Source organism: Budorcas taxicolor, chromosome 2 (genome assembly GCF_023091745.1).
Source record: "Budorcas taxicolor isolate Tak-1 chromosome 2, Takin1.1, whole genome shotgun sequence".
Classification (NCBI taxonomy): Eukaryota; Metazoa; Chordata; class Mammalia; order Artiodactyla; family Bovidae; genus Budorcas; species Budorcas taxicolor.
The window spans coordinates 17,591,766-17,603,982 of NC_068911.1; the positions used below are offsets into that span (position 1 = coordinate 17,591,766).

The window sequence follows — 12,217 nt, forward strand, 5'->3', positions numbered from 1 at the left end:
ACTACACGGAGGTGGCTGCACCAGTAAGCCACAAGGTTGGAAATGGACACTTTATGCAAACTGGCCACTATCACAGGGATTCACATGGATTCAAGGGAAAGGAAGTGATCCAAAGTGACACCCCCATTCTTTTGCCCTTGTTCCACCCCTGCTCCATCATGGAGCATTTCTTAAAAAAATGTATTTATCTATTTGGCTGCGTCGGGTCTTGGTTGGAGCATGCAGGATCTTCACTGCATCATGTGGGATCTTTCATTGTAGTGCACAAACTCTAGCTGTGGCCTGTGGGCTTAGCTGTTCCATGGCATGCGGGATTAAACCTGAGTCTCCTGCATTGCAGGGTGGATTCTTAACCATTGGATCATCAGGGAGCATTTAGGAGTGAATTTCTGTGGTCTCAAGGCAAAACTTCCCAGGTGAGTCATTCATTTGCCCAGGAAGCTCAAAGCAAATGAATCTCTGTCTGATATCTGGCTGGAACTTCTCTTCCCTTATTGGTCTCCCATCAGCAGGACCAAGTCCAGTGATCTCTTCTACCCTTGGAGAATTGGGGGCCTACTTTAGAGCTCTTCTGGGTGGCTGTGTTCCAAAGAGTCACACTTGTTGCAACTGTTACAGAACGCCAGCATGGTAGCACTGGAAGAAGGAAGCCTGGATTCATGGCATCCCACGCACTTCAGCGCATATGAGGAGGCAGAAGCTCAGGGAGGTTGAAGATATTTGTGTGGCCAGGAAGTGAGGCCAAAGCAGAAAACCACCTTGGAACATGGCTTCCTCTGTCATTTCCAACATATGCTTCATAACTCGGCCTCAGATCCCTCTGCTCTTCATGATGCCAAGGTAGCTCTGAGCATCTTGGGGGCAGATGAAACGGATGGGTGACCAGAGTGGTTCTGGATGTATCACAGCCTCTCACAGCATCAGGGCCTGCAATACAGCCACAAATCCCTCCCTCTGCATCCTTGCCTCTGTGTCACGTGATCCTGCTGCTTCTCTCATACAGAAGTGGAGTCTATTTCTCCACTCTCTGAGTTCTGGGCAATGTGATTTGCTTCGGTCAATGGAACAGAAGCAGAAGTGAGTGAAACCAGCAGAGGCTGTGAAGTGCGTGTGCCGGGGGCTCTGGCCCATCCCTTTACACTTGAGAGTCCTGCCACGGGAAAGAGCCCGGCTAGCCTCCCAGTTGCTGGCTGTGCAGCTGACGCCATCCTAGGTTGTTCAGCTGCCAGTGCCTCTGCCAGCTGACCAGATGCAAGAGCAGGCCCCACAGAGGCCAGCTACGCTCAGATGTGAAGAAACGCCCAACCAAGCTATTGAATTATGATGAATCACGATTAATGGCGATTATGTTAGGTCACTAAATTGGGGGCTGGTTTGTTTAGCAGCAGAAGCTAACTGATACATTCCTTTTCATGGTGAGTCGATGTTCAATTAACTCCTCAGAGAAAGAGAAAGTGTTAGTTGCATCCGACTCTTTGTGACATCACAGGACTGTAGCCTGCCAGTTTCCTCTCTTCATGGAATTCTCCAGGCAAGAATACTAGAGCGCATAGCCATTACCTTCTCCAGGGGGTCCTCCTGACCCAGGGATGGAGTCTGGGTCTCCTGCAGTGGAGGCAGATTCTCTACCATCTGAGCCACCAGGGAAGCCCAGGGGCCCTGCCTAATCACCTGAGCTCAAATAGCACCCTCCCCCATCACTCTTAAAACCCTTTGTTGTTGTTGTTCAGTTGCTAAGTCATGTCCGACTCTTTGTGACCCCATGAACTGCAGCATGCAAGGTTTCCCTGTCTTTCACTATCTCCTGGAGTTTGCTCAAACTCATGTCCATTGAGTCGGTGATGCCATCCAACCATTTCATCCTCTGTTGCCCACTTCTCCTCCTGCCCTCCATCTTTCCCAGCATTGGGGTCTTTTTCCATCAGTCGGCTCTTCGAATCAGGCGGCCAAAGTACTGGAGCTTTAGCTTCAGCATCAGTCCTTCCAATGAACATTCATCGTTCAATTGTCAACTCCTCAGAGAGGCCCTGCCTAACCACCTGAGCTCAAATAGCACCCTCCCGCATCTCTCTCAAACCTCTTATTCTGCTTTATTTTCTGTCATCCAACAAGATGTTCTACATTGATTTGCTTATTTATTTTCATTGATTTGCTTATTATTTTGCTTATTTATTTTCATCAGTCTTTCCCACTTAGATGGAAGCTCCCTGAGGGCAGGAACTCTGTTGACAGTGTTCACTGTTTTATTCCCAGATCCTAGAACAGTACTTGAAAACAGATGGTCAGTTAAGGCTTTAAAAAAAAAAATGATTGATTGATTGAAGAGTACATGTTTAGTAGATACCTATAGGTAAATGAATCAAAATACAATCATTTGAGTTTCACCAAAATCACAGCCAATGGTAAACAAATATTTATTGCCACTAATGTAACAAGTGCTTTGCATACTGTTCATGGGGTTCTCATGAATATTCATTGGAAGGACGGATACTGAATCTGAAGCTCCAATACTCTGGCCACCTGATGCGAAAAACTGACTCCTTGGAAAAGACCCCGATGCTGGGAAGGATTGAAGGCAGGAGGAGAAGGGGATGGACAGAGGATGAGATGGTTGGCTGGCATCACCGACTCGATGGACATGAGTTTGAGCAAGCTCCCAGAGTTGGTGATGGACAGGGAAGCCTGGCATGCTGCAGTCCATGGTGTCTGTACAGCAACAGAACCAAGCCCTGTTCTTGGCACTGGAGATTCAGGGGTAAATACCAATACACAGCAAAGTCTCTCTAGGAGCTTCCATTGCAGTGAAGACAGACAATGAACACATAACAACAACAACAACAACAATCGGATAGTTCCACAGAGCGATGAATACCATGAAAAAAAGTGAAAGGGCTGGGATAGGGAGTGACTAGGCATGGGTGGGGGGGGTAGTCACAGAGGACTTCTTGGAGGAGGTGACATTTAAGCTGAGACCTGGGTGATGAGAAGGAGGCCACCATCCTGTAGCATTTCTGGAAGGACTTTCTAGGCTGAGAGGACAGAAACAGTAAAGGCGCTAGGATGGAAACACATTTGATTTGTGGTTGGAACTAAGTGACTGAGGGAGAAGGTGGAGGAAAGTGAGATCAGAAGGGCAGGTGCGGGGCTAGACCATGTCAGGAGGTCTGGATTTTCTTCTCTTCAGTGGGGAGCTAGGGAGGCATAGATCTGGGAGCAGAGGTGCCACAATATGACCAGCGTCTTGGAAAGTGCACTAGGGCTGGACTCCATAACGAGGCCAGGGAGGACGCTGTTGTGATCCCTGTGGCCGGGACAAGGTGGGTAGTAGTGAAAACGGGGCAAAGTGCACAGACTGGGAGACAGCAGTACCAGGACTCTCAATGGCCTGGACGGAATTGAAGGAAAGAGAAAGTGTTCCTGACCCAAGGGGCAGAGCGGCTGCGGGCACCACATTCCTGAGATGGAGAAGGCCTGGAGGGCAGGAGGGAGCCGACCTAGATCAGGGGGATCCCTGTGAGGGAGAAAGGCCACCTCCCTCTCGAAACAAGAGGCAGCACCCCGGATTCTCCCAAGCTGCCCCTACTTTGTTTGCCTGGCAAGAGGCACTGTTGTTGTTCCATTGCTAAGTCGTACCCGACTCTGCAACTCCATGAGGCTCCCCTGTCCTTCTCCCGGCGTTTGCTCAGATTCATGCCCATTGAGTCAGTGATGCTCTCTAACCATCTCATCCTCTGCCGCCCCCTTCTCCTCCTGAATCAGGGTCTTTTCCGATGAGTCAGCTCTGAGATGCACTCATATACCATCTAATCTAAGGCTGCTGTGAAAGCGATTACTCTCCTCTTTGAGCTAATATCCATGTTCCATATTCATGTTCCTCTGGTGTATCAATTAGTATTTATATAAATGGAAATTAATTTTGTTATTTCTCTCCCATGTTTCAACTCTCTCAGCTCCTTTCCTATTCATCACTGCTGATATTTGCAAAACTTCTAAAATTAGTGTCATCTGCAAATTAGCAAGTCATATATCTCCTTTCAAAACATTAATAGGATTGGCCATATTTACCAGCCACAACGCATCTCCCCTGGGTCACTTTATCAAAGCACTCGTCATTTGCACAGGCTAGGAGAGCACATTTAGGATTTGGGATACAGGGAGGAAAAAGGCAAAGGTTCAGAGCAGGCAGCTTTGGAAATCACAGGTCTCAGAGTGGGCAGAGGGTCCTTGGGCAGCAGGTTCTTCTGCCATCCTGCTGAGTAGCGACACAGAGAAATTACACTTTTCTTGTAGCAAAAAGGTCTGGGAGCTCTACTCCAGGGCAAAACTCCCAGGGCATTGAAATAACATTTCTGAGAAAGGTCAGAAGCTGGTTCAGCAGGAAAAACATTTACAGACAGCATCTTTGGAGGAAGTCATCAGATGGAGGGGACACTGGATGCTTCTGGCCGGCCTTCCTTCCTTCCTTCTTCTGGTTACGGCACTCTAGCCTCCTCTGAAGCACCATCAGGGTGGCGGACTCCCCATTCTTGGCTCTAAAGATGGGCCTCTGACCCAGGCCAGGCCAGGCCAATCCATGTTTTCCACCCCATTCCTTCCCTTCCCACCAAGGTAAGCCACAGTGATTAGTTAAGCATGGGCGCGTGAGCCAGGTGAGCAGACATTCCAGGAAGACTGTTGGACTTACTGGGAAACAAAAGCTCTTTGACCTGGGATTACAGGGTGGAGCTTCAAGGAGCTCCTGTGGACAGGGTCTGAATGGGAGACAGACTAGAGACCAAGAGATGGGGCAGAAGGACGGAAGGAGACGCCAGGCCTTGATGACATCATTTGCACACCTGGATCCAGCAGTGTGGAAAACCAGCAACCCCTGACCTTCCTAGTTACATGCACGAGCGTGTGCTCAGTTACGGCTGATGCTTTGTGACCCCGTGGACTGCAGCCCGCCAGGCTCCTCGGTCCATGCGATTCTTCAGGCAAGAATGCTGGAGTGGGTTGTCATTTCCTTCTCCAGGGGCTCTTCCTGACCCACAGATCGTCTCCTGCGCCTTCTGTACTGCAGGCAAATTCTTTATCACTGAGCCACTGGGAAGCCCTTTTAGCTACTAAGCTAAGAAATTTCCTTTTTTGCTTAACTCAGTTTGAATTCAATTTCCCTTATCCCCAGCTCCCCACCCCGAATCCTGACCAACCTAGGGGAGCCCAGACTAAACCAGAAATGACGGCTGTCTCCCAGTTTTGTGAGCTGCTGACTCTTCCCAAAGACCTCTCTGGAGTCTATTGAGTGGTGAGGACCTGGACTGTGGATTCAGACAGACTCGGTCCTGTCCTTGACCTCATAACTAACTAGCTGTGTGACCCCAGGTGGCTCTCTCCATCTCTCGGAGCCTCAGTTTCCTAACTTCATCTGGAAAATGGGGAGAATAAGAGCTGGAAGTGAGATAAGCCAGGGAAAGCCCCAGCACAGGGCCTGGATGGGGGATGAAACCAAGCCTCAGCTGGGCCCTGGCCTACACTGGGTTGGCTTTCAAATTACTCAGTTGTCCCCAAGTCACAAAGCAATTGAGAGAGAGTTCTGGAAAGTAAGGGGCCGAGGATTCAAAGGGAAGGCTTCCTCTCTCCTCAGAGGCGATTTGTGCTTGTGGAATGAGGGAGGGGGAGCTGAATTCTCACTGGGCACCACGGAGATGGGAGCGGGTCACAGCAAGGCCTTAAGAAGGGGGTGTGGTGGGCACTGTGGGACACCCCCCAGATCCCACCTCCCACCCCCAGGGGTGACACGTTAGGACGGGGAGTGTTGACAACCCCCGACCGTGACCACACTTGGCGTTGCCCCTCTCCAGCCTACATCAGGTGGCCTATTAACGCAGGCGTGTAAAGGCCCAGCCCCCTTACTCAAGACCCCCTTACTCAGCCCCCTTACTTCAAGGGGCCTTTGAGCTCCCTGCAGGCTGGCAGAGGCCCTGGTGTGATTGCCCCGTGGCCCAGTTCTCTGTGCCCAGCCCTGCTTCCTACCCTCCCCCAAGAGCATGCCCCAGTAAACTCCATCGCAGAGACTGCTTCTTGGGGGCCCAGACAGTGGCATTTGACATCCTTTTAAAGGGCAGAGATGGAGAGCGAGGGCACACCAGGTGGGCATGGCCTGCATGGAAGCTTGGCGGGGAGTGGGGGCTCAGGAGATGGGGTGGGGAGGAGCGGAGCAAAGAGGAGGCTAAACTCTGACACCTTAAGGCTCCGTTCTGGAGATGATGGTGGGGAGGGGGCATGATGATGGCATGGTGCATCTCTTCCTCTCAGAAGATAACTGGAGGTGGACGGCGGGCACAGGGGGTAAGAAAGAGCAGGAGGGGAGGTGGCAGTGAGCAAGCTGGCAGAGCCCTGTGAACAGAGAACGGGAGGCAGAGACCACAGCCAGTGGGACCGGGGCCCAAGGGTCCCCGAGGACTCAGGCAGAGGTGGGGGACGTGTGCCGAGTCAGAGAGGACCTGGCCCGAGGGGCACATGGGCCGAGGACAGAGAACAGACTCAGCGAAACCCATATGAGATCTGCCCGGAGACCACCAGCCAGCAGCTGGCTGGGCAAACACACATGTTTGGCTCACAGGATGTTTTTACAATATTGTAAAGTTAGTCACCACCATTTAAAAACCTGGAGATTTCACGTAAAAATCCAGATTTCTGACTTTTTAGAAGAGGGGGCACCTGGGCCAGTACTCCTGATGCCCCACCCCAGATGGAGAGGGGAGGATGCAAGCTTCCTCTGTTCCAGCATCTGCTCTGTGGTCCAGTCTGAAGGGGCAACTTTAACCCTGGACGGACAGATGCCTAAGTCTCTCCGGCTCTTACGTCTTCTTGCTCTATAACTCCGGGCTCCCACTGCACCCTCTGGGGTCAGGGCTGCAGCTAACGCATCAGACTTCTGTGTGTGGCCCTCTGGGAGGGCACACTGCCAGGAGGACCCCTCCTCTGAAGGGCTGCAGCCCTGCCAGAGCCAATGAGCCCAGCACCAGCTGGTTTCAGCCCTGACTTGTCCCAGGGCCTGGTGTCTCTGAACACGGTACAATCTCCTCCACTGTCCCGGGAAACCCTGTCCCAAGCGGCCATGACTCCCTCCCCACCCCCGACCCCCGAAGGTCCTCCTGCCTGTGACACTGCCCCAGGGGAAGGTACTCACAGATGCCGTGGTAGACGCCCGGCTCTGGCGTGGTGACATCAGGGACAGGGGGACTGGGGGGCAGCTCTGGCTCCAGGCCCTGCACACAGGGTGGGGAAAAGCAGAGGGAAGGGGTGATTCTAGTGATACCCACGCAGCTGGCCGGCCACTCTTCCAGCTACTGCTGCCCACCCCGTGCCCCAGGTAGGTCCTGGTGTCTTTTCCGGTGTTTTGTTTTCTGCCTTGATGGGAGCCCCGTGACTGGTAATACGGACAGGCCCAGAAACCCTCCTGCATCTGATATCTTTGCCAGAAGCTCTTACTGTTAGGGGAGGTATTGGACACTAATCAGCTCAGGCGATCAGATTTTCTGGACCAGGGAAGGACTGTATCTAGTTTATCCAGTGAGCTGGAAGAAGGAGGGGGAGAGAGAGAGATCGGGAGGGAGGGATGAAGGGAAGGAGGGGAAAGAATTCAAACATACAGAACGGTTCTCAACCCTGGCGACTGTGCCTCAACTTAAAAAACATCTTTTGGCTGCTCTGCATGGCATGCAGGACCCTAGTCCTCCAACTAGGGATCGAACTCATGCCTCCTGCGTTTTCAGTGTGGAGTCTTAACCACGGGACCGCCAGGGAAGTCCCCCTGCATCTGCATTTTGTAAACCTTCCCATGATTCCCATGGGCAGGCAGATAAAGAACCCCTGGTCTATAGACAGAGTGGGCCACCACATCCTGCTGCTAGATCTCTGTGTAATCGGAAACTTTTCTCATTAGATCTCTGCACTGTAAATCAGGGTAGAAGAGCCCATAGTTCTTCACAGATGGGAAAGTGTTAGTTGCTCAGTCATTTCTGACTCTTTGTGACCCTATGGACTGTAGCCCACCAGGTCTGTCCATGGGATTCTCCAGGCAAGAATACTGGAGTGGGTAGCCATTCCCTTCTCCAGGAGATCTTCCTGACCTAGACAGGAAAGCTGAGATGCAAAGAGAGGTGGAGCCACTTGTCCGGATCTTAGAGTTTTAGTGGGGATAGTGTTTGGGTACCTGATGACACCCTAATGACCCCTCAGTCCAGCCCCTTCAGGCCCCTGCCTGGCTATGGGGAGGAACAAGAGGAAGGCTGTCTGCCAGAAGCTGTCCTCTGATGCTGAGCAGCCTCGGGCCACTGGGAACACTGCCGCCCTAAAGCCCACGTGCCTTCTCTTGCCTCCCCGATCCCCTGACCTCCCTGAGCCTCCTAAGACGCCCCCTGCTGGATGGACAGACCTGGACACCTAGGCGAGCCCCCTGCTAGGGGTGTGACCCTGACATGACCTCCCTGAGCTCGCTGTCCTAATGGCCTAGGCAGAGAGAGTGATCTCTGCCCCTCGCAGGACTCCATTGGATCAGAGTCCCTGAGCAGGGACTTCACCATGTGGAAAACGGTGGGTGAGTGAAAGGCTTCGAGACCCTCTCTCAGCTGGAGGCCCACACAGCAAAGCCAGACTGCAAACGTGTTTTGTGGCCTGCCGAAGGTTTGAAAATACTATGAATTGGTGGCCAACATTTTTTTTGCTGGGGAGATTTTACGTAACAATCCAGATTTCTGGCTTTCTGTGAAAGAATCAGGACAATCACTGGCAATGAGCTAGCTTGTCTGGTGAGGGGAGGACAGGGTCTTTCCTCGCCCCTTCCCCATCTCACGTAGTGCTCTGCAGGCCCCTGCAGGTTGCAACCTGTGAACATGGTGCAATTGACAAGCCGTATCACTGCCCCGTCTTGGTCGTGACCTTCCTGTAGCTGAACATTTTGTCCTTGGTTCCTGGTTGGTTGTTTGCACTCTTCTCCCCACCCTCTTTATGTCCTCTTTCTCCTATGGCCTCAAGAGCATCCCCGGAAACCCTGGCATCTCTTCACTGTGACCACTGGCCTTTGACTTGGGCTGACCCTTGTCCTGAAGGTCATCTTTCATTTTCGATAATTAGTCCATTAAAAGCACAGACTTGGGACTTCTCTGGTGGTCCAGTGTCTAGGACTCTGCACCCCCAATGAAGGGGGCCCAGGTTCGATCCCTGGTTGGGGAACTAGGTCCCGCATGCAGCAACTAAGACCCGGTCTGGTCAAATAAACAAAATAAATAAACATTTGAAAAAAGAAAAGCACAGACTTGGTAGAGTCTTGCATTCAAGTTCGAGCCTTGTTACTCCCCCACGAGGTGTCCTTGGATAGGTCCCTTAGCCTTTCTGAGCCTTGGTTTCCTCAATAGGGATGTTATTAATCATCTCTACTCCAAGGGCTGTGAGGAGGGTTAAACACCAAGACAAGTGCTCCACGACTGATCACGATATGTGCCCAAGAAGTGACTGCCAGGATCATCATTATTTTAATTCTCAAGTCTGCCTATTAAAAGCATTTGCAGCCCTTCCATCAAAAACAACAGTGAGTGATCAAAATGCAACCCAAAGCAAAAACTCCCCCGAGACTGCCAACCTCTAAATTACAGAGATGACACAGAACTGATTTCCCCAGCTTTGATTAAAATTTGAATACTTTCTTCACTTTGGTTAAAAAAAAAAATTAGAGAATGAAATACGACACACAGCACAAAAAATGAAGCAGAAAAATGGGAAATGTCAAAACAGGAGCGCCAGCAGCTTACGGGACATCCATCTCCATCCCTCCTGCTCTACTCTGAGTCAGGAGCAGAAATCTATCTGGGTGCCTTCCCCGTTGCCCCCCCACACGGCTCCCCTTGCCACCAGCCCTACCCGGTCATCGGCCCACGAGCCGGCCTGGGTGCGCGGCCTCTCCTCCCCCTGGCCGTCGGCCGTGCTGGGCCTCTGCAGGGCCTCCTCGCTCTGCAGGCTGCACAGGCTCTCCACGTCCAGATCAAATGTCTCGTCGGAGCAGAATATGGCCTCAAGAATATCATCGTCGGTCGTGAATAAGATCGTGTCGCCAAAGTGCTCTGGAGCTGACAGGGGGACCGGGAAGACGGAAGAGTCAGCTCATCCCACGTCGCAACGAGGAGCAGATTGGGAACCTAAATCCATCAATCTTTGGGCTAGGAAAATCCCAACCCACTAACAGGTCTTGATTTGAGTAACTGAGCCTTATTCTTCTTTACATCTTTGCAAATGGAATTCACGGATTGTAAGAACCATACACATTTAATGAAGGCACCTAATCTAGTGAGGGCAGCTTCCCTGGGGGCTCAGACAGTAAAGAATCTGCCTGCAATGCGGGAAACCCGGGTTCCATCCCTGGTTTGGGAAGATTCCCTGGAGAAGGGCATGGCAACCCACTCGAGTATTCTTGCCTGGAGAATCCCATGGACAGAGGAGCCTGGCGGGCTATGGTCCAGGGGGTCCTAAAGAATCGGACACAGCTGAGCGCCTTAGCACAGTCTAATGAGGATCACTGTGATCTGTCGTGAAATAAGGGATGTTGCACAGGCACCGGTGAGGCACTGAAGCTGATCCTGCTGGTGCTCCACACAGATCTTTTGCTGGTCCTTGCAGGGGGCCTTGCCTGGAAGGGTGTGGGAGTTATGTCCCCAACCAGGGGAGCCTGGGGGTTCCAAAGCCTTGCTGCTTTGCTGTCAGGCAGGACAGATCCTGAAATTTACACTCCTGAGCTCCCCTTGGGATCAGGCTGAGGCTGGGCTTCCCCTGAAAAAGCTTCCTTCCTAGCTTCTCTTCCTACCCTTCCACATCCTACACCCTTCCCTGCCCTACAGATTCTCCCGAGAACACTCTCTCCATCAGTCACTTGTGGAAGGAATCCCCTTGTCAGACTCAGGCCCTAGGAAGCTGAGCAAGGCTGGTACCTCAGTAAGGCCAGCTCTTGCACACCCCACTGTAAAAGGCAAGGAGAGGGCCAGGTCTAGGAAAGCAGAGGGACCTATCTGTCCCTGGCCAGCCACTAAGTTTAGTTTCTCCTCAGAGCTTCAGCGAGTAGTGGGTAGGGGCTTCGAGAACACTCTTACAGCCATATCGTACCTCCCGTTAGGGTTCCAGAGGCCTTGGCGATTTCTCCCTTAAAGATGCATTGCGCGTCTAACAGCATCGTGATGTCCTTCACGCCCCGGAAAGAATGGATCCGTGATTTATTGTAATTCCAGATCCTGATCAGGGCGACCTGGCAAGGCTGCATGAAGTCCATGGAGATGGAGTGGGACTTGCCCGGCGTGAAGGGGGCTAGCCAGACGTGCATGTCGTCCTGTGTCCTGTTTACCCCATCGATGAGGTTGCTGGCCACGCGGGGGTCTCTCCCGTAGGCCGGTAAGATATTGATGTCCGGGGGGTCGGCTTGAATGTTCTCGATTCTCACTGGTTCCCCCTTGGAACTGAATATTTCTATCCCGTTGAGGCCAACGTAGTGCCTGTCCCCCCATGTGGACTTGATGTTGATGACCAGGTGCTGTCCATAGGGCAGGACGGGGATTTTGAAGTCACCCCCGTCGTCTGTCTCGGGGGAGCCGTGGTCCTGCCCTTTCACGGGCTCCGGCTTCCCCTCCTTCCAGGGGGGTGGCTGGTCGCTCTGCCGGCTGCTTTTCTGCTGCTGCAGGAACTCGTCCAGGATGTCGCCCTGGAATTCCATGTTGGAGATGCGTCCCCGGTGGGAGCGATCGAAGGCCGTGAGGGAGTCCCACGATTCGTGCAAGGTGTGTTCCTGCTCACTGTGCCACCGGGGCCGTGGTGGCATCTGGGTGGACCAGGTGTCTTCTGGAAGGAAGCACACAGGAGGGGTGAAACTCCATTAGTGGTGCATGAGGCAGTGGGGACCCCTAAACATTGTCTCATCTGGTGGCTCTCAGCTGCGTGGGGGTCACCCTCAGGGGCATATTCTAGAAACCGTGGGTGTTTTTTTAAAAACTTTTTTATATTGGAGTATAGCCAATTCCCAGGTGGCGCTAGCAGTAAAGAACCTGCCCATCCATGCAGAAGACATGAGATGAGGGTTCGACCTCTGGGTCAGGAAGATCCCCCTGGAGGAGGGCATGGCAACCCAGTCTAGTATTCTTGCCTAGAGAATCCCCATGGACAGAGGAGCCTGGCGGCTACAGTTCATAAGAGTCGCACA

General features: G+C 52.3%; 1 protein-coding gene across 1 annotated transcript in view; it reads right to left on the reverse strand.

The window, feature by feature from the left end:
• Positions 1–12,217, reverse strand: part of KATNIP (katanin interacting protein) — a 177,381-nt gene that overhangs the window by 19,190 nt on the left and 145,974 nt on the right. Inside the window, exons 15-17 of the mRNA XM_052635696.1 lie at positions 11,134–11,859; positions 9,901–10,106; positions 7,172–7,250 (exon numbers count right to left, since the gene is read on the reverse strand). Of these exons, the coding sequence (XP_052491656.1) occupies positions 7,172–7,250; positions 9,901–10,106; positions 11,134–11,859 (1,011 nt within the window). The remainder of the gene's footprint in view (positions 1–7,171; positions 7,251–9,900; positions 10,107–11,133; positions 11,860–12,217) is intronic.